Source organism: Drosophila gunungcola, unplaced genomic scaffold (assembly GCF_025200985.1).
Source record: "Drosophila gunungcola strain Sukarami unplaced genomic scaffold, Dgunungcola_SK_2 000001F, whole genome shotgun sequence".
Taxonomy (NCBI): Eukaryota; Metazoa; Arthropoda; class Insecta; order Diptera; family Drosophilidae; genus Drosophila; species Drosophila gunungcola.
Window position 1 is genome coordinate 4,279,600 of NW_026453197.1, and position 19,571 is coordinate 4,299,170.

The following is a 19,571-nucleotide window of genomic DNA, read 5'->3' on the forward strand; positions in this document are numbered from 1 at the left end:
TTAAGGCGTAGGCGCAAGTCCAGAAGATTGTGCCGGTGAAGTCAGTCCATTCCAAGAGAGACAGAGAGTAGGATAAGGTCCACTAGCGCCTGGCCGAAGCCTGATTATGTTTGCTTTCACTTCGCCTAAATACGTTCTTTTTAATTATAAAATTGTTGAGTTACAACTCCAAATATTCGACTATTTGCGAAAACGGGCTGGTTTCATTAAACGCATCCACTCCTCGAACTTTATAGAAACCTGTCGAAGAAACAAAAAAGGTAAGGATATGAGAACATATTTTAATGTTTATTGAGTTGTTCATGATGTAGCAAATGCGAAAAAATTAGACTTGTTAACAAAAACAAATGCACATTATTGTGTTTCCTTTTATCGTCCACTAAATCAAATTTGTATTATGATTTAAAATAATTCTTGTTTATAAGACAATTCCAGCAATGGATTTAGTCTAACCTTAACAGTCTAGGTTTATCTAATTGATATGCTATAAATGATGCAGCATGTTGTTGTTTTTTTTTTAATTTAGAATGAATAATAGGATTTTGGGCATTGGGTTAGTTAATAAGGAAACGAGGACGGGCTTCGGAAGCTTTGGAAGGCTTGGTATCCGTTCAAAATAATAGGAATGTTGCAAAATTGGCATTTGTTGGAGGGGTACATAAAAAAAAAAATAGCAAGATTGTAAAAAAATCAAATAAATTCTTTATTAGTAAAAATGCCGCCATCGGGTTGACCACTTTAAAAAAAAAGAAAATGGCGTCGACTTGAAAACAAAAAACGTTTTTCACCAAATATGTTCGACCTTTTCGAATATTTTAAAAATTCTTAGAATCTAAATTTGTTTAAATCCGAGGCAGACGCGTTAGAGAGTTGTATAAACAAGATGTATACCAAATTTTAAATGAATCGGTTCAGTAGAACTTGAAATATCATGTCAAGCACATAAAAAAAGTTGTTTCGGGAAAATGCGTTTAAAGTTTAGGAAACATTTATACAGACTCGGACGCCACGTCACAAAAGCGGCTGTATCTCCTAAAATAATTAGAATTTTAAAAATCTTTTAGGGATCATATTTTTGAAAGTTTAATCTCTCGAGTTTTTCAAATTTCTAGACCACATAAGTTTGGCGAAACTGTTGCTACTTTGGCTGCTTCGTCCGCGCGCTCGATACCTAGCCATGTGGTATTTATTGAAGCTACGGTCACACTGCCACACGGTTTGTTGTGCGGCTGAAAAAATTGAATTAATTTTAGTTTTTTTCAAATAAAAACAATAATGGGCACCAAAAGACCAAACAATTCTGTGGTTTTGGCCCAAGAGGCTAAGCGCAGCAAGAGCGACCTGGTGGCATACACAAATCGGGATAAAGCGCTCCTTGAATCGGTAAGAATGCTGGCACCCACAGGCTGATTTCCCTATTGAGTTTTGTTAATACTTGTTTATTTGTATATTGTAGGGTGTGAGGCGCACCTCTAACCTACAGGCGCCCATTATGCAGCTGGAAGGACATGAAGGCGAGATTTTTACAGCGGAATTCCATCCGGAGGGGGAGTTGCTGCTTTCCTCCGGATTCGACAGGCAAATATGTGAGTGAATCGTCAGGAAATGTAAAATGGGGGTTACAGGAGTCTGTGTGTTGGCTTACTCCTTAAAAACAAGGAACAATTATGTCCGGGTAAAATATTTATGCCAGCCAGTGGAGACATTTTTGCATTAATAATATATGTATGTATACTCTTAGTCTAGAGTCGATCTAGCCATTTCCGTCTGTCCGTCCGTCCGTTTCTACGCAAACTAGTCCCTCAGTTTTAAAGCTGTCGTCCTATTGCAGGTAGTATATACATAAGTCGGAACGAGCCGAATCGGAAAAAAAATTTAAAAATTAAAACTGTCTTGTTTTTTATATAGTTATATAGCAATGTTTTAATATTTCAGAATTACGGTTTTAATTTGGATAAAATAGGACGACTATATCTTATAGCTCCTATAAAACAATTGAAATATTAAAAAAAAAAATGAAAACAAAATGTAACTTCTCTAATTTTTAATTTTTTAAACTTTTTTTTGGATATAGTAACAGTTTAATAGTTCACATTTACGCATTTAATTTTATTCAAATCGGAAAACTATATCATATAGCTGAAAAGTTTAAAATCATCATATCGTCAATGTTTTTAAACTTATATTTCGAAATTTAGATGTTTTAAATAATATTTAATTTTTGCAATACCTACAAGGGAATATATACTTCGGCTTGCCGAAGTTTGATTCTTTTCTTGTTAGTACAAATTATTGCTTTCCATCGGCAATTAAGTATTATAGTTACAACAATTTGAATTTCAGACATCTGGCAGGTGTACGATGACTGTGAGAACGTGATGGCCATGTCGGGACACAGTGGCGCTGTGATGGAAGCTCACTTCACGCCAGATGGCTCGCACATTTTCACCTGCTCCACGGACAAAACTCTGGCGATTTGGGATATTGTCACGGGGCAGCGGCAACGTCGTTTTAAGGGACATGGCAACTTCGTTAACAGCGTCCAGGGCTCGCGAAGGGGTCAGCAGCTGCTCTGCTCGGGAAGCGATGACCGCACCATTAAAATCTGGGATGCCAGAAAGAAGCACGCTGCACACACTCTGGAGTCGCCCTTCCAAGTGACCGCCGTCTGCTTCGGCGACACTGGCGAGCAAGTAATCAGTGGCGGCATTGACAACGAACTGAAGATCTGGGACATACGAAAGCAGGCTGTCTTGCACCACCTGCGAGGCCATACCGATACGATTACGGGGATGTCCTTGTCGCCCGAAGGAGACTTCGTTCTATCAAATGCCATGGATAACACCTTGCGGGTGTGGGATGTCAGGCCCTATGCCCCAGGCGAAAGGTGTGTGAAGGTTTTCCAGGGCCATCAGCACAACTTCGAAAAGAATCTGTTGCGCTGCGCTTGGTCACCGGGTAGCGATAAAATATCCTCTGGTTCCGCTGACAGACATGTCTACATTTGGGATGTAAATACAAGAAGAATCCTCTACAAACTTCCCGGCCACAATGGCAGTGTCAATGCCGTGGACTTTAGCCCGAAAGAGCCACTAATTCTCTCTGGATCCAGCGACAAGACCTTATATCTGGGCGAGATTGATGAGTGATCGATGATAAGTCAAAAGAGTGAGAGGATTGCTACGCTCGTGAACAGTCTCTTGATACGCAGGTAACTTTTTGCAGATATGGGGAATAAGATTTATCTGTAGATGCTCCAAAACTGCAAGGATTTTTCGTCAATAAATTGAAAAAAAATTAAAAATTTGAATTTTTTAACATAAGGTATGAGACGTTAGACCTTTGCTGTTAAACAATATGTGTGTGTTTATGTCAATCTATCGGAAGACACAAAAAATGTTCAAAATCTAGGTTTTATTTTAAAAGTTATAGGTACCTAACAGTCGGGGAACTCGACTATAGAGTTCTTTCTTCTTGTACTATGATTTTCTATAATTCTTGAGGTATTGCAAGATAATTTTCTGAGAAATCAAGGTTAATACTACTTACCATTAACGGATCCCTGGTCTCTGGGTGCGTATTGAAACGACGGATACGGCAGATGCCAGTCGCGGGAAATGAGCTGCCAGTCGGCGGAAGGACCCAGGCTGTCGCGTTCCTTGAACCATACCTCGTAGCTGAGCAGGCACTGCGTGGACTTGGGATGTTCCATCCAGCTGATGAACACCTCCCGATGGGTTACCTCCACGATGGAGAGTTGTTGCGGGCGGCGCAGCTTGGGCCACGATGCGGAGCACACCCGGAGCAGTGCCACCCAGGGCAGTGGGATGCTGGCGGAGTTGATCACCAGCTCGCTGTTGTACTGCCAAATGGGTCCCGTCTTGTAGAGCCTAGGAGTCTGGGCTCTTCGCATGGCCTCCCTTAGAGTGGCGTTGGGATACGCTGGACTTCCCGCCTGCTGCCAGACGTGGTACGGATCCGTGACCTGCGGCACCAGGAGCTCCGTGATGAAGGCCGACTCATTCGCTATGGACATGTTCAGCGTGTACTTGTGATGGAAGGCGGTTATCTTTGGTCCCGCCTCCTCGGGACTGAGAAATATGGTGGCCATGTACTGACCAGGACCTCCCACTCCGCCAGACACTGTACGCAGCACTCCGACGCTGTGCTTGGTATCCATGTTGACCACCTCCAAGTCCGCAGCTCGACTTCCCAGTTTCGCCAGCATTCCAAGAGCCGCGTATACGGGTTTCTGGATGAACTGTGAGTGCGGTGGATTGGTCTCGTTCATCTGGAAGTGGGCTAAAAGCGTGCGCTGTGTGAACTCATGGGGATGGTAGCTCAGGAAGGCGTTGTCATGACTAATCGACTCCAAGCTCCCCAGCGGACCGGCGGCGAGCTTGGCATGCCAGTACTGCATCACCGTGGACATCAGGGTAATTCCATAACGAACATCCGCCTGAAACTCCCGTGGAGTTTCCCACCCAGCCACAGGGTCAGCCTCGCTAAGAGGTTAAAGAGATATTATATTTATCACCTAAAAGATTTCCTTAAAAACTTTTTTACAATATTTAAACGCTTATTTTCTATGTCTATGTTTTATCAAAGTCTAAAGGTTCTCAAAAAAATAAGATGATTGTATTAAATAAGGGATAATGTAGGTCTGTTTTTAAGGGATTTTTAACATTATCTTGTGCATAGTAGAAGTAAGGACTAAAAAGTTATTCTTTAAGACTAATAATTCACAATTTACTTCGAAATTGTCACCATACTTGGGCTTTATCCCTTAACTTTTTTTTTTAAAAACATTTCCTTCGAACAATTGTGTTCATGAAAAACACGAGATTACTTTTTAGAAATACTTGATAATATGGTAATGATGGTTGTTCTGACTAAAGCTAGAGAAAGCCAAACTAAATATAAAAATAAAATAAAAGCTTAAAGCGCATGAATAATTCTTGTTTAAATATAGTGTTTATTTAATAATATCAACGATCTTTTTTAAAGAAAAGTGATAAAGAAGTTTTCATTCATAATCTCTGTTTTTTTGTTTGGTACCTTAATAACTTAAAAGTTTTGGGCTTTCGAAGTTGATTGTGATGGGTGTAGGAATAAATTTAGTGTTCGCTATAAATTTTTGTACTTGTTAGGACAGTCATTTTCCAATACTCACTCATTGGCCACCGGCAGCAGTTTAAGATTGGGATACTCCTCGTAGATCTTTGCCATTAAGGACAGCGAACCGTTGACGATCTCCGTGGCAGTGCCTTCAACTCCCTTTCGATGGAAGGTGAGTACATCGATGGGACAGTACACAACTCTTTGGCTACAGTGCTCCAGCAGCTTCCAGCAGAGTGGATGATTGTTGGGGTCCTTAAAGAGTCCCGCCGGACCTCGCAATGAGCGATACATGGGCAGCTGGTGCTTTCCATCTTGGGTGTCCGGATTTCCAGCCTTACTCAGACCACGACGCACGGCTTGAACGTAGTCCAGGTATGATTGAGCCGTAAAATTGAGTTTGTTGTACCCCCGAATGTCCGGTTCATTCCAGGTCTCGTAGCGCCAGTTGGCCAATCTGGAGGCACCATGTCGGGCTTAAGGGAATGTTTGAGAAGACAGCCATTTTTGGAGAGACATATTGCTTACCCAACTGGTGGTTAACCGTGGTCTTGACCAAATGCTCCCAGTAGAAGGATTGCTGCAGAGGGTTTTCCGAGAAAACCCCGCCCAGATTGCCCATCCACTCTAAGACCGGTGACAGGCGCAGTTCCTCGTGCAGGAAATCAATAAAGTCATCGAACTTGGAGAAATCATAGATGGGAATGCCGCTGGGGTCGTACTGCCAGAATTGGATTAGCTCCAGCAGCCAGTGGATGCGAATGTGGGTCACCGCTCCCACGGGCAGTGCGGCAATCTGGCGGAGGTTGATCCGGAGGCCAGGATCAGCCAGGGCGGAACTAATCCCCCCGTGATCGATCCGGCCGGCGGGACAGAAGCCCACGCCCGTCCAGAAGTGCGGCATTGGGTGGTAGACCACATCGCCGCTTGTGTAGTGGCCGTGTATCCTGGCGAGAGTTGCCACAACCAGGAGGAGCTGCAGCATTCCGTGCGATGAGTGATGAGCGATGCGCTCGACTTTCACTGCGGGATTAACGACGGGTTTGTTTTGTCTTCGATTTGTCGATGCCGCCGCTGATAAGAGTGGCTCTCTCTCACCTTCCCTCCTATCTCTATCTCTCGGTGTGTATCTGTATCTGTCGGAGTGAGCTCAACCTCAGCCGAAAGCTAAAGCCGTGACGTCACAGGCAATGGCACACAGTGGGTCAAGTGGAAGAAGCAAGTCATGCTTAACCTTTGAACTCCGTTGAATTAAAACGTCTTATGAATTAGAGGTTTTTAACCTAGATTTAATTTAAATGATATAATTCTAGCGTTCCAAATTCCTTTATTTCCCAACTCGTTCTAATTTCTTTTAATTTAGAAATAAGTCTATTGGATTATTTATGAAATAACATTAATAGAAGGAGTAATACCTTATATACCAAATTGTTTAATAACCGTCCCCTTTCTTTTAGCAGATATATCTATGCAACCGAACTCCCATAACTTCTCAAACTCAAAGTCTAATAGAGTCGAACTAGATATATTAGTAGTAGTTAAAATATGGGTATACTTTAATCTAAATTCTAAATATTTTTAACTTTTTTGTTATCTTTGGCAGAGTGCGTTTGGAGTTATATTTACTAATCAATTGTTAATACCTTTGATGTATGTCCAAAGTAAGCAGAGAAGAACTATTAAAGTATATACATTCCTACATCTATGGTTTATTTTACTGACCCTTAATAAATTTCTTAAGTTGTGAAAAGTTTTTTTTAAGACAGACTACTATTTCTTGGGAAATAAGAATAATACAAAAAAAAATTGTTTAAACTCGAGAACTTGTCCCTGTATTTTTTTTCTATTTTTTTGAGTTAAATTTTCCGATTTTCCCCACAGTGTGGCATGTGCCCGAAGCAACAGCGTGCCCGTTTGGCACTCTCTTTCTATCACTCTCTCTCCCCCAAAGGTAAAGTAAAGCTGGGAATGACACAAAAAAATCAGCAACAGCCCGAGCCGCTTTGAATTGCAATCCCTCATTAGGGGTGGAAAAAATCCGTAAATAATACTGTATGTACATTAGGGTGGTCCAAATTACTAAGCGAATTTTAAGGTACTTCTCTCACCTGCTTATAATTTAAACCAAAATAAGTTGTTGAAAAAATGCGTTTTAGAGTCTGCGTATTGGCTTTAAAGCTTATCACTCATACGCCGTGTTGCTTTAGATCAAAAATATATTTTTATTCAGTTGGCGCAGACTTGTTATTTCCATATTTGGACTTCTTTTTAAACAGACCAATCTTTGCACAAAATTCTATACGGCTTACGTGCCGAATGAATTAAACCAAAAATAAAATTCTTTGGTTTTCGAATAGATTTTTTGTGCATGTTTTGAACCACCCTAATGTACATTTGTATGTGTGAAGTGAACTTTGTCTTTGTGTGGGTGCTCTGGGGGCGGAAAAGGTGTGACAAAGATAACATTCCACGCATCTCAGTGATAATACACCCATAACAGGCTCATGTCACAGCCGAGGGTGAACTGGTCCTCCGTGGGTATTGTATAAAATTGTTCCCCATTCGTTTTTATATTTATAGGATTTGTGTTGCGGAAATTAATAAGGGCTTAGGATTTGCCTCATAAAAGAAAACGTAATTTTAGATTGTGTTTAAGAAATTTATTGAAATTCCAAGCACCATTCTGAAATTTTTAGGATTATGAAGAAAAGCATAGTAATGCTAAAATCTTAGCTAAAATCTACTTGAATTAAAAAAAAAATTTTATAGAAAGAATTTAATTTTTAAGAATTTATAAATAACATGAACGACCTTACTAAAATTTAAAGCGTAATTTTAAAATAGTAAATCTTAACCTTATCTCAGAGAAAATTTGTATAAATTAAGAAACAACGAAGTGATCCTGATCATCAATTTATATTATAATACAATGTAACTAAATGGATAACATTATTTTGGAAACGGTTGCTTATCCTCTTAATACGTGGTTATCTTTTTTATTTTAAAACTAAAGCTAGTTTTATATAAAAAAAAAAATTAATTTTAGCTCAAACGCAGTTTTGAAGTTATTATTATTAAAAATAAAAAATTAAAAAAAAGGGTACAAAAATATGATTATAATCATATAAATATTTTTCTAAAGATGTAGTTCATAACATTAGTTATAAAAAACCTTCCACAGCCAGTTGTTAAGTTTGTACTTCATCTTTAAAAAATATTTATATGATTATACAAACTTAACTACTTTTAAGAAAAATATTTATATGTTTATAATCATCTACATCCTTAGAAAAATATTTATATACTCATACTTTGTTATACCTTGAAAAAACCCTGCAATGAAATAATTGATTCTTCGGTTCAATATTCAATAATCCACAATGCAAAGCAATTACTCTAATGGCACCAGAGGTCCGGCGAGAGCTTGGCCCGTGACCCCAAGTGGCCGCGGAGTTCAATCAGATAACTTAAGACCCCACTTAACGAACGCTGGCCAGTCCAGTTAGCCGTGTCCTTTGGTCCTGTCAGTGGCTCGTTGGCCATGTCCCCGAACACTTGGGTAATCGAAATGCCCACCCAGAAAGCGCGTTCGCATCCGTTTCCGCGAAGAATTTCGCCGTATCGAGCACCCTCCTTGAACAGGGATGCCTTCACCAGGGAGCCACCCTCGGGTCCTTCAAGGAACTATGATCATCCCGTTTTCGAGGACATTCGCACCATATTGTCCGTGCTGAAGGCCAGCGGCTTAATGCCCATATACGAACAGGTCTCCAACTATGAAGTGGGTCCTCCGAACAAAACCAACGAGTTCTACTCCTTCTTCGTAAGGGGCGTGGTCCACGCCCTGACCATCTTTAACATCTACAGTCTATTCACACCAAATTCGGCACAATTGTTTTACTCATACCGGGAGACGGACAATGTCAACCAGTGGATCGAGCTGCTGCTCTGCATCCTGACCTATACCCTGACGGTGTTTGTGTGTGCCCGGAATACCAAGAGAATGATACGGATCATGAACGAAATCCTCGAACTGGATGAGGCGATTCGTCGGCAGTTTGGAGCCAATTTGAACCAGGACTTTGGTTTCTCGGTCAAGTTTTTGGTTGGCATAGCCGCCTCACAGACCTACATCATAGTGCTGAAAATATATGCCGTGCAGGGCGTGATCACGTCCACCTCCTATATCCTGCTGGCCTTCTATGCCATCCAGAATGGCCTCACAGCCACGTACATAGTATTCGCTTCGGCTCTACTTCGGATCGTGTACATCCGGTTCCATTTCATTAACCAACTTCTGAATGGATACACATATGGGCAGCAGCAGAAGCGAAAGGGCAACGGTGGCGGAAGACAACAGCGTGGTGGCAGTTACCCCAGCCCCAGTCCCAGCCCCGCCATTATGGAACATTTCCCGGAGGACTCGCTGTTCATATACCGCATGCACAACAAACTGCTGCGTATCTACAAGGGCATCAACGATTGCTGCAACCTGATTTTGGTCTCGTTCCTGGGCTACTCCTTCTACACGGTCACCACCAACTGCTACAATCTATTCGTGCAGATCACCGCCAAGGGCATGGTGTCGCCCAACATCCTGCAGTGGTGCCTCGCCTGGCTCTGTCTACACGTGTCCCTCCTGGCTCTTTTGTCCAGGAGCTGTGGCCTGACCACCAGGGAGGTGGGTAGCTACATCAGAGATAGGTACTCAACTAATCCGCATGAGTGTTTTTTTATTTTAAGGCCAATGCCACATCCCAGATACTGTCGAGGGTGTATGCCAAGTGCAGGGATTATCAGAATATTGTGAGTACATATAGTCTAACGAGGAGAATCAAGTTAAGTGAATGACGAATGGTGTATCTGGCAGATTGATAAATTCCTTACGAAGAGCATCAAGCAGGAAGTTCAATTCACGGCCTATGGATTTTTTGCTATAGATAACTCCACACTTTTCAAGGTATATATACCGATTTTCTTTGGATTGGTATTTAAATCTTAATCATTTCAGATCTTCTCAGCAGTCACCACGTACTTGGTCATCTTGATCCAGTTCAAACAGCTTGAAGACTCTAAAGGGGAGGACCTTGTCCCGGAAAGCACTTAAATATAACCCTTACAATTTTTGAAAAATATGTATTTCTCATTTTTTAACTTTTCTCTATTTTTATTAGCATTACAAATATTACGACAATTTCACTATTCGCATATACGGGAGTCAAAGAAATCGAAAATTCTTGCTTTGTCAAATTAAAATGATATAGGCTGCCCGATAATACATTTGCCTGATAATACACTTTAAATGCATTATGTTGACTCTTAGATGTGGAATTTAAATGTTTAAGAAACCGACGCCATTACAAACGTTAAGTCGTTTACCATTGGGGAAACAAAAATAAAAAAGGAAAGGATTATCTATCTTTTGGAACGTAAGGTTTTTTAGTCGATCCTTTTCTAGTACTAATTATTATATGGTCCTAACAGTTCAGCACTTTTGATTTGCAACGCGTTTCCCCGAACAGGAATGAGCAAATGCGGTCCAAAACGAAGGCCCCGAGGATATCCAGAATCAGTACCCCGAGCAAAGTTTTGCGGAACTGAAAACGACAAATATTTTAAAAGAAAACAAATGAAATTAAATTCTAAAACACTTACATCTGTTGGGAAATCGATTATCTCAAAGAATTCCGTCAGTTCGGGCGCCAGGCCCGTGGACAGAAGAATTACCAAAGTCGCGGAAGCTCCGATTGCATACATCAGCATGCGGTTGGAGCGTAGGCTTTCCATGAATGGATGGCCCTGTTTTTAATTATAGTTAATTACAATGTTGAGTTTGATCGTTGATATGTCATTAAACCCACCTTATAATTGACCGCAATGGTGGCCACTTGCAATGATAAGCAAATGATATAGACTGTGCTGCTCACAATGTTCGGATCATATTTTGTCTTCTCCTCAGCATCCATGTCAATGTACAACTTCACTTTGCCCTCTCTACAAAATAATTTGCATTGTTACGTGTTGTATTAATACAATCAAATTAAGTTCAAGCTTACCTGGGTGGTGCCAGAATGTTGGCTTGACTGGTCAGGTAGTAAAGCGTTCCAAAGTGTACCGCAAACTGGCTTAGTATGGTAGAAATCGTGTAGAAATTAAAGATGTTTGGCAGTGGTGCCACCTTGGACAGAGTTTTCAGTGGCTAGATGACAAGATAAGTTTCAACAAATTATTAAAATGGCAAAATATGAAACTTAAACGTTAGACCCTATAACATATTTTATTTATTTAGATCTAGTGCTTAAGCTAACCCACCTTAGCTCGCGTGATGAAAAGAAAGCAGGCGGCTATGAAGATGCCCTGCATGGTGGCCTGGGTATCGCTGAACTTAATGCCATCGATATAGAGCACGGACTGGCAGTAGGCCTGAATGAGGGCGTTCAGGGCGAGGATCTTGAACATCTGGAGCGTGGTCACCAGCGTGCAGCGACCCTGCTTGATGATGTGGTTAACTGAAATGGGAAAAATCTAAATCAAAATGTATTCTAACAAGTAAAAATCATTTTACCCACCGCACATGATCGAAGAGGACTTGCTGGTGAAGGGCGCCGCAATGGAGGCGTCGCCCAACTTGACCATCGTCTGCTCCTCCATGTCGCGAAGTGCGTTCTGGAGGCGCGCTTGTGTCTGGTTGATATGCTCCTGGCGCCGACGCAGTGCTCGCTCCCTTGGCGTCAATTGTTGGTTGGCAATCGCTGCTGCCTGAGCGGCTGCTGCAGCTGCGTTGGCCGCCGCAGCTGCCTGCTGCTGCTCCTCCTCGGTGCGCTTTCGCTTCACCGGAGCACTGGTTAGCAGGGAGACGCCCACATTGGCGTGCTTGAGGGCGCCCACATCGTTGGTGCCGTCACCACACATCAGAGTGCAGTATCCCAGCTGCTTCAGCTGTGTGATCACGAACTCCTTTTGCTTGGGCGCGAAGCGAGCACACACCGTGATGAGTGGCAGCAAATGGCGCATGTACTGTTGCTGATGCTGCTGCAGATGCTGCAATCCCTCGCCGGTGATGCAAAGGTCGTGCGTGCCCAGCAACAGTGAGAGACCCTTGCTACCATTCTTGATATCCAGTTCGTAGGTTTGATCCCCGTCGATGGACACCCAACGCCAGGAGGCCTTCTCTTCCAGATCGGGCGGGGTCAGGATGAGCAGCTTCTTGCGTGTGAAGCGCAGTTCTCGGGCCACATGGCAGGCGGTTAGCGGACTGTCGCCCGTGATCATCACCACCTTGTGTGAGGATTGAATGAGCTCCTTGATCACCGACTTGGAATCGGGCTTCATGGGACAGGAGATGATCACGAATCCGGCGAAGGTAAGATCGCACTCCACTTCTTCACGCTTCAACTCCCGAATTTGGTGAGACCCCAAGGTGCCGAACTCCTTGATTCCAAGAGCCAGGACCCGAGCTCCGCGGCGGGCGTACTCCAAATAAATCTGCAAGGAATAAATGTTGTTGAATGTTTTTTTGAAAACTAAAAAATAAAAAATCCACCCACCTTCTCGTAGTCTGAAGGCACTTCGCGCAGCATTGTCTGAATAACCTCGGGTGCTCCCTTCACCGCTCCTATGTGCTTCACCTCGTTGGAATAGGGCATCAGGTAGCCAGCTAGAACCGACATTCGCTTGAGCGCCGATGAAAAGTGGTAGCGCTGGATGATCTTCAGGGGCTTGAACTGTGGACGCTTGGGAATGACGCTTTCCATTTTGGTGAGCGTCCAATCCACCGCCGCTAGCGTGGCCTTTTCCAGTGGATCTCCCACTAATCCGTCGTCCAGTAGAGCCAGTGAGTGGCAGCAGGCGAGCACCTGAACCGTATTACCCTCCGCCTCTTCAATGGGCACACAAGCTCCGTTGGGAGCCAATCCTGCAATGCCCTCCACCATGAGATTGTCCGTGGTCAGAGTTCCCGTCTTGTCAAAGCAGCAAATTTGCACTTTGCCGGCGAAAGGAATCCTGAAGGGCTCTGTGCAGAACACAAACAACTTGGTTAATTGGATCAGAGATGTGTTTACGGCCAGCGTCAGCTCGATGGGCAGATCCGGCGGGATAATGGACGTCAGGATGAGCGTGCACTCTAGGAAGAGCTTGTAGCGACTGCGCTCCAAATCCTCGCTGCCCTTAACCCACACATAAGATGCGGCGGCCACGGCAAAGACCATCAGGAAGGCAATGAAAGCAAAGGTCTCCACGTTGTTCTCCGTGGCGCGATTTGCGGCGAACAGGATCGTCCGCAGAAGCCTGCCCTGTGATGTGTTGAAACCAGTGCGAATCACATAGCCAATGCAGCCACCATCAGGAGCTCGAAGCGATTCCTTTGTGGGAGCAGTATGCTGGACTACTTTAGTGCCTCCAAACAACACAAACAGCTTGCCATCTCCCTCGGCGTCCATTTCAACGTTCAGATTATCCAGCGACTCCAATGACTCCTTCATCAGGGGCACAGATTCGCCTGTGAGCATGGATTCATCCACGATGCAGGAGCCCCGAAGGATGACCAGATCGCAGGGTACAATGTTGTCGTTCTGGGAGCGCGTCACCGACACCAAATCCCCGGGCAGCAGCTCATCGGAGCCGATGTGACGCCACTTGTTCTGCCGGAAGGCGTAGATTAGGTACGGCTTATTGCCCATCTTCCGGATCTCGGACATGTTCCGCAGCTGCTGCTTCACAATGGTGCACTCGAAGGCGATCAGCATGAAGAGCGTGAACAGAGAGTAGTACCAGTAGTCGTCCATGCACCACAGTCCGACGGAGAACACCTGGAACACAAAGAAGGGCGCCGTGGCCCTTTCGATAAAGAGTTCGTGAAACTCAGGCACCACCATTTCCATTTCGTTGTTGCCGTAGGTCAGGGTGGCCCGTTTGATGGCCTCCTCCGTCTCCAATCCTCGTGATGACGCGTAGCTGCTCAGCAGTCCGTTCACCGGGAACTCGACGGCACGAAACGTCTTCCGATCCTCATTCCAAACGTATTTGGTCTTCTGGAAAACCAAGAAATACTGTATAGAGCCGTCCTCCAGCTTTGAGGTACGTAAGGGCACTATCTTGGAGTTGCCATTGTTGGCGGTGGGCACCACTTTGGCCAACACATTGGCACCGGGCAGCTTCACCCGGCGGCAGGTGAGAAAGGCCAGAACATGGACGCTCCAGTAGCAGAAAAGCAGGGTGAGCACGTGCAGAAAGGCGATGGCCACCACCCCGATGAAGCCCACGTCATTCCAGGTGGTTACGTGATCTGTCGTTGTCTGGTTTTCACCGGGGACCAGTTCGGTCTGGGGTGTTTCGGATTCCTCGCCGTTTCCACTCACGTGGATCCACAGGTAGAAGGCGGACAGGTAGAGCGGCACGAAGGGCAGCACCACGCCGGTCAACGGAGTGGGGATGCGCACGTGCAAACTAACATACTGCACCAGGTCGTCCAGCTTGGAGGGCTCCTTTGCTTTGCCGGCCAGCGGACGCATTTCCTTGCCGTACGTGTCCATGTCTCCTGCTTCGCCTCTCGGATTGGCTGCTCCTGCGGCCTTGGTCATCGGTGTTAGGGGTCTGCTCCTGCTGCTGCGCGTTGGCTTTGTGTTGTTCTGAACAATTCTAAATAACTTCGTTTACTTTTAATGTCATAGCGGCAAAAGACTTGTGATAAAAAAAAAGGCAACGTCACAGGGCTTGTTCAACACTGACAGTCGTCAGCTGTTGCTATCGATAGGCACCTTTCAGTGTTGGGCAGGCGGTGCTATCGGATTTAAATAATGCCAACGAACTGATTACTTTCAAAGTACCCATAACAGAGGTCCTCACAAACTACGAGTGCATCATTGTGAAGCAGCAGCCATATAAATTATGTTTGTGTTTCTGTAAAAATATATATATACATATGTTTTTTATATATATACGAATTGCCTAAAAGTATGCTACATACTTCCTTATATATTCTCATTCGAGAACTAAACACAAACACAAAACATATAATTATGCATGCACTGAAGGGCCGTGAGACGTCAGCATAAAGCATTTTAAATATTTTAAAAATAAATAATTGTTTTTTAAACTCTTGAAAATGCAAAGACAAAACAAAATATTTTGTTGGGTCGATTATTTTGCTAATATTGGCAACTCGGGCACCAAAAGATGACATTTTTGAAAGTTGACAGATCTTAAACCACTTAATACTTTTTAGTATGTTAAAAATGTGTGTTAAAATGTATTGAATCCGTTTCATACTTTTATTTCTAGAAATAAAGTATGCCAACATTAAAAAAATATATTGTTGGAGTAACTATATCTTTTAAAAATCCTAAAAATTTAATTTTTAGTTTTTTGAAAAGATCAATCTTTTAAGATCAATCTTTCAGCTTCCTTGCTGTAAAGGGAAAGAAATGCTAGATTTTTGGCCAAAAAATTCGATTTCAGGCCCAGTGTGCAATGGTGAGAACAATCATAAAGTACTTAATATTTTTCATACCCCGCAATGAAAGCCACTGCTAACCTCTTTCAACTAAAGCAAACACCTGTAGATTTATTCAATGGAATGAGAAAACAAAGAACAGCACAGTCTAAGACAACCACCCACAACGTACACTCCTCATTCATCCAGGCTCTCCATCGGGGATTGGACATTCGCATTGGGTCCTCCGGCCGCGGCATACGCCTTCTCCATGGTGGCCTGCGACTCCCTTTTCGGGGTCTCCCGCTTGTGCTGGCTGGTGAAGCTCACAGTGATGCGACCGCCGCCGCGAACTGAGCTCATGGGCGGGCGCATGAGGGGCGTGGCCAGGCGACTGGCGGCCACCGACGATGGCGGATCGAGCTTGGATGGCGCCGCGTTGGCCTCCTTGCGGACATCCACCACGAGGGCCTCGCGCACCGAGTTCTCCTGGAACTGCTTGACCCGATCCCGCATGGCAGTCTCCCGCTTGATCTCCTTCTCGATCTCCGCCCGCCGCTTGTTCTCGTACCGCTCCACAGCCTTCTCGTCGCGCTGCTTGTTTCGCTCCACGATCAGGTCGGCGATCTCCAAGCGCTTCTGCAGGAGGGCCTCTTTGTCCAGCTTCTGGAACATCTCCGGCCAGAAGCCCTTCTCCTTCTTCACCAGCACGATGCGGGCCTCGTTCTTGAAGATGCGGCAGAAGCTGTAACAGATCGGTTTTTCGTTACCATGAGTATTTAATATTTGAATTTATTATATTTAAATGTAGAGAGAAGCCAAGCAGAAATAGTTAAAATTTGGTTTTTGGTTTTCCAGTTACATTTCCAAAACCTTACAAATGAATACATTATATGGACAAAATACAGCTTAATGTTAAATCTATTTCCGGACTTTAAATAGATTTTAATATTGTTATAACCATTATAAAATATGAGGCCTAAATGAATATAAAAATTTAATGGTATATTATGCAGAAGTCGATTTAAGTTTAATTTATTCCAGTTAAAATGCCCAATTACATATATGCAAAATATCAAATTTTTTAACCATGGTATTCTATCAATTCAATACTCAGGAAAACAAAAATTATCTTTTAAGTATCCTTTCAATTAAGTGATGCTAAAATTGTGTAACTTAATAATGCTAAAATAAATTGGTAATAAAGAACTTATTACTGTTGCGTTCAAAATGTATTTAATACATATATCTTATTGCGTACCTACCAAACAAAAATATTACAACTTTTTATAATCCCAAAAATGTACTTTTCAATATACTGACGTAAAAGAATTAAGGAATTTATTTAAAGAAAATATTTATATTTATATTTTATATATATTTTTATATTTTTTTATTTATATTGTATTGTAATAAAGTAGTTTTAATATCTGATCAATTTTTAAAATTTGAAATTCTTTTTTGTACTAATCTACTTTATAAATATTTGAAAGTAGTAAATTAATGTTTAAAATTACTTTAATTAATAATTAAGTATTAATTCACCTGGCCATTTCGTCGATCTCCTGGGCCAGATGGCGCTCAAAGAAAATGGGTGGATTGTTGAACTTCAGATACTGGGGGAGGAGCACAACGTCCGGCTTCCGAGTGACCAGTCGATTGAGTTCGATGGAGATCTTGATGTCCTCCTCTGTCTGCGAAATCTGCACCATGATGAGTTGCTTGCTCTCCCTGTCCGTTTGCGCTGGTGTTGCCGTGGCTCCTCTGCTGTTGGACCTCGACTGACAATAGACAGGAACTTATGTTTTGGAACTAAAACGGATTTGGGGACTTTTCGACAGCAACTACAACTACGACAGGGCCAACTACCCGCCCGACTTTTCACTTGCACCGCATTTTGGTCGTATTCCACCCGTCGATTTAATTTGAATATTAAACCGGGTTCGAACCACCAAAACCAGCCGGCTGCGTTTTCAATCGACCAAACAACGATTGGTTGTTTGGATCACGCGGTCCGGGAACCAGGACTCACTCAACTACTCGCTCCCTGCCCACTGACCCACCTGTAACATTTGCTATGCATTTGCATTTTCCGGCAAGACAAGACCGGGTGGCCTAGTCCAGGAGCAGCCTATGGCTCCCGCTCCTCTGATTGAATTAGCTACTACTCCTGCACGCGAAACGAACTATAGCTATTTGCATAGTCATCATGAATAGTCATCCATCAACAACAGCTCCCAGCGACATTGATTGGCAACGGGCTACGGGCTACGGGCTACGGTCTACGGGTTTTTTACGACTCTGACGCCTGTACCCACATTACCTTTTATTTGGCTTATTTTGGTTTTGTTTTTTGGGAACACGGCAATACAATGTAAATGTAATTCGGTTTTCTTGGAATAAGTACCTGTCGTTCATCTCGGAACTTTATTTATTTGACGCCCATAAAGTGCATGCGCCGGCATATGGATTTTCATACCCCCATATAAATGATCATTTGGAATTTTAAATTATTACTGCACTTTTAAACTTTATTAAGAATCAAAAACTTCCGATTTTTTTATTTTGGGGCCACAACAACAAAAAAAAAACTATTTGAACGGTTTTGAGAAATTCATAATGTTTGAATTAATGGTTTGATTACAATCCTCGTACTAAAACCGTTATAAATCTGTCTTATTTAAACTTCTTGAAACTTTCAAAAAACTAAATGTTCAAGAATTTTTTATTTACACAGCGCGAAAATTCGGCATTCAAACCTTTCGGTCATTTTTAACTTTGTTATCTTTTGGTTTTAGTTCTTCTAAACTTGAAATAACCATAGTTATCTCGAATGAGTTCCTTTAGTTAAAAAGTTGCATGATCTAATATTAAATTCGTATCTCTTGTTGAATCTGCATAACAACCAAATCATGGACAACTAATCAAAAATTTCGAACTCATAACTATGGAAACCAGCCTTTCCGGAAATGTTTTTATGGCCATCTAACAAGGATAACAAATATTGACTGTAATTTGCATTTAAATTAATTTTAACGGCCCTAAAGAAAATTATAATGCAATCCTGTTTTTTTAATTCTGTTGACTATTTCCCAATTCAGTTTAAGATTTAAATGTGCAATATGATCATTGGGTAGGGCTTATTTAACAGCGTTTATTGAACTTTCTGGCAGGACCTTGGCCACCTTTCGTGGCTCCTTGATCGTTGTGTGGGGGCACTGCATTTCGCTCCAACCGACCGGCACCATGGGAACCCGGGTTTTCCGGGCATCACTGGCGTAGGCGATGACCACGCCGAGCTCATTTTCGGCGGTGGTCAGGAGGAAGGACTGATCCAGCTGGTTGATGACCCGGGCCAGGATCACATCGCCCGGCTTGAAGGACTTGTAGATGTCCACCCGATCCTTCTCCGTCTCGCGCACATCCTCCTTGCGCAGGAGTCCGCGGTAGCTGCTCTCCAGCAGGACATTCCGCACGCAGAAAATGGCGCACTTGACAAACTTGGGAGTTGTGACAAGGACCCGAGCTGTGACCACGTCTCCGGTGGCTGGGATGGTCAGATGGAAGCCTGGCTTGTGCACGCTGACCACCTGGCACTGCAATTGAGATGCTTTGATTATTTTATTATTAATAAAGTATTTAGCCAACTCACGTTTTCTCCCGACTCTTCGATGTTCACGATCCCCGACTTGGAGGCGTATATATAGCCATTCTGTTCGTAGGTGCCTATGCCCAAGACAATGTTGTCCTCGGTCCTGCAGAGACGCTCTCCCGGCAGACAGACTATGGTCTCATCCGGCTGGGCACTCATTTTTATGCCGGTTATGGGTTTTAGTTTAGAAAATTGTAAGATAACAAAGCGGCATCAACAAAAACACATGTTTAGAGGTGGGAAAAAACCGATGCCAAATCTATGTATCGATGTATTCAAAATGTCGATGAGAACCTCGAAATACAATGTTTTGCTAACAGAAATGTTAACATACAGTTTGAAAATTCCATACTAAATTGCTGAATTATT

The 19,571-nt window shown here is 43.0% G+C and overlaps 6 protein-coding genes across 6 annotated transcripts; 2 read left to right on the forward strand and 4 right to left on the reverse strand.

Annotated features, from left to right (window-relative positions):
• Positions 1-101: 101 nt before the first annotated feature.
• Positions 102-6,675, reverse strand: LOC128262802 (alpha-L-iduronidase). Its single transcript, XM_052997316.1, has 4 exons — positions 5,647-6,675; positions 5,174-5,594; positions 3,550-4,505; positions 102-240 (listed from the first exon to the last, which is right to left on the reverse strand). The coding sequence occupies exons 1-4, from the start codon at positions 6,101-6,103 to the stop codon at positions 161-163; spliced, it is 1,914 nt and encodes a 637-aa protein (XP_052853276.1). The 5' UTR covers positions 6,104-6,675; the 3' UTR covers positions 102-160.
• LOC128262803 (U5 small nuclear ribonucleoprotein 40 kDa protein) lies at positions 1,178-3,304 on the forward strand. Its single transcript, XM_052997317.1, has 3 exons — positions 1,178-1,383; positions 1,457-1,586; positions 2,344-3,304. Exons 1-3 carry the CDS (start codon positions 1,276-1,278, stop codon positions 3,147-3,149), a joined length of 1,044 nt encoding a protein of 347 aa, XP_052853277.1. The 5' UTR covers positions 1,178-1,275; the 3' UTR covers positions 3,150-3,304.
• Positions 6,676-7,105: 430 nt separating the features above from the next.
• LOC128261474 (gustatory and pheromone receptor 32a) lies at positions 7,106-10,261 on the forward strand. Its single transcript, XM_052995188.1, has 5 exons — positions 7,106-7,170; positions 8,507-9,799; positions 9,862-9,924; positions 9,989-10,078; positions 10,130-10,261. Exons 2-5 carry the CDS (start codon positions 8,660-8,662, stop codon positions 10,223-10,225), a joined length of 1,389 nt encoding a protein of 462 aa, XP_052851148.1. The 5' UTR covers positions 7,106-7,170; positions 8,507-8,659; the 3' UTR covers positions 10,226-10,261.
• LOC128261472 (endoplasmic reticulum transmembrane helix translocase) lies at positions 10,258-14,837 on the reverse strand. Its single transcript, XM_052995187.1, has 7 exons — positions 12,666-14,837; positions 11,688-12,603; positions 11,431-11,627; positions 11,175-11,317; positions 10,980-11,112; positions 10,774-10,917; positions 10,258-10,715 (listed from the first exon to the last, which is right to left on the reverse strand). The coding sequence occupies exons 1-7, from the start codon at positions 14,697-14,699 to the stop codon at positions 10,596-10,598; spliced, it is 3,687 nt and encodes a 1,228-aa protein (XP_052851147.1). The 5' UTR covers positions 14,700-14,837; the 3' UTR covers positions 10,258-10,595.
• Positions 14,838-15,662: 825 nt separating this feature from the next.
• On the reverse strand, positions 15,663-17,447 carry LOC128261460 (dynein axonemal assembly factor 4). The gene is made up of 2 exons (XM_052995175.1): positions 17,096-17,447; positions 15,663-16,295 (listed from the first exon to the last, which is right to left on the reverse strand). The coding sequence occupies exons 1-2, from the start codon at positions 17,260-17,262 to the stop codon at positions 15,749-15,751; spliced, it is 714 nt and encodes a 237-aa protein (XP_052851135.1). The 5' UTR covers positions 17,263-17,447; the 3' UTR covers positions 15,663-15,748.
• Positions 17,448-18,670: 1,223 nt separating this feature from the next.
• Positions 18,671-19,465, reverse strand: LOC128261343 (exosome complex component CSL4). The gene is made up of 2 exons (XM_052995002.1): positions 19,203-19,465; positions 18,671-19,146 (listed from the first exon to the last, which is right to left on the reverse strand). The coding sequence occupies exons 1-2, from the start codon at positions 19,359-19,361 to the stop codon at positions 18,691-18,693; spliced, it is 615 nt and encodes a 204-aa protein (XP_052850962.1). The 5' UTR covers positions 19,362-19,465; the 3' UTR covers positions 18,671-18,690.
• Between the last annotated feature and the right edge of the window lie 106 nt (positions 19,466-19,571).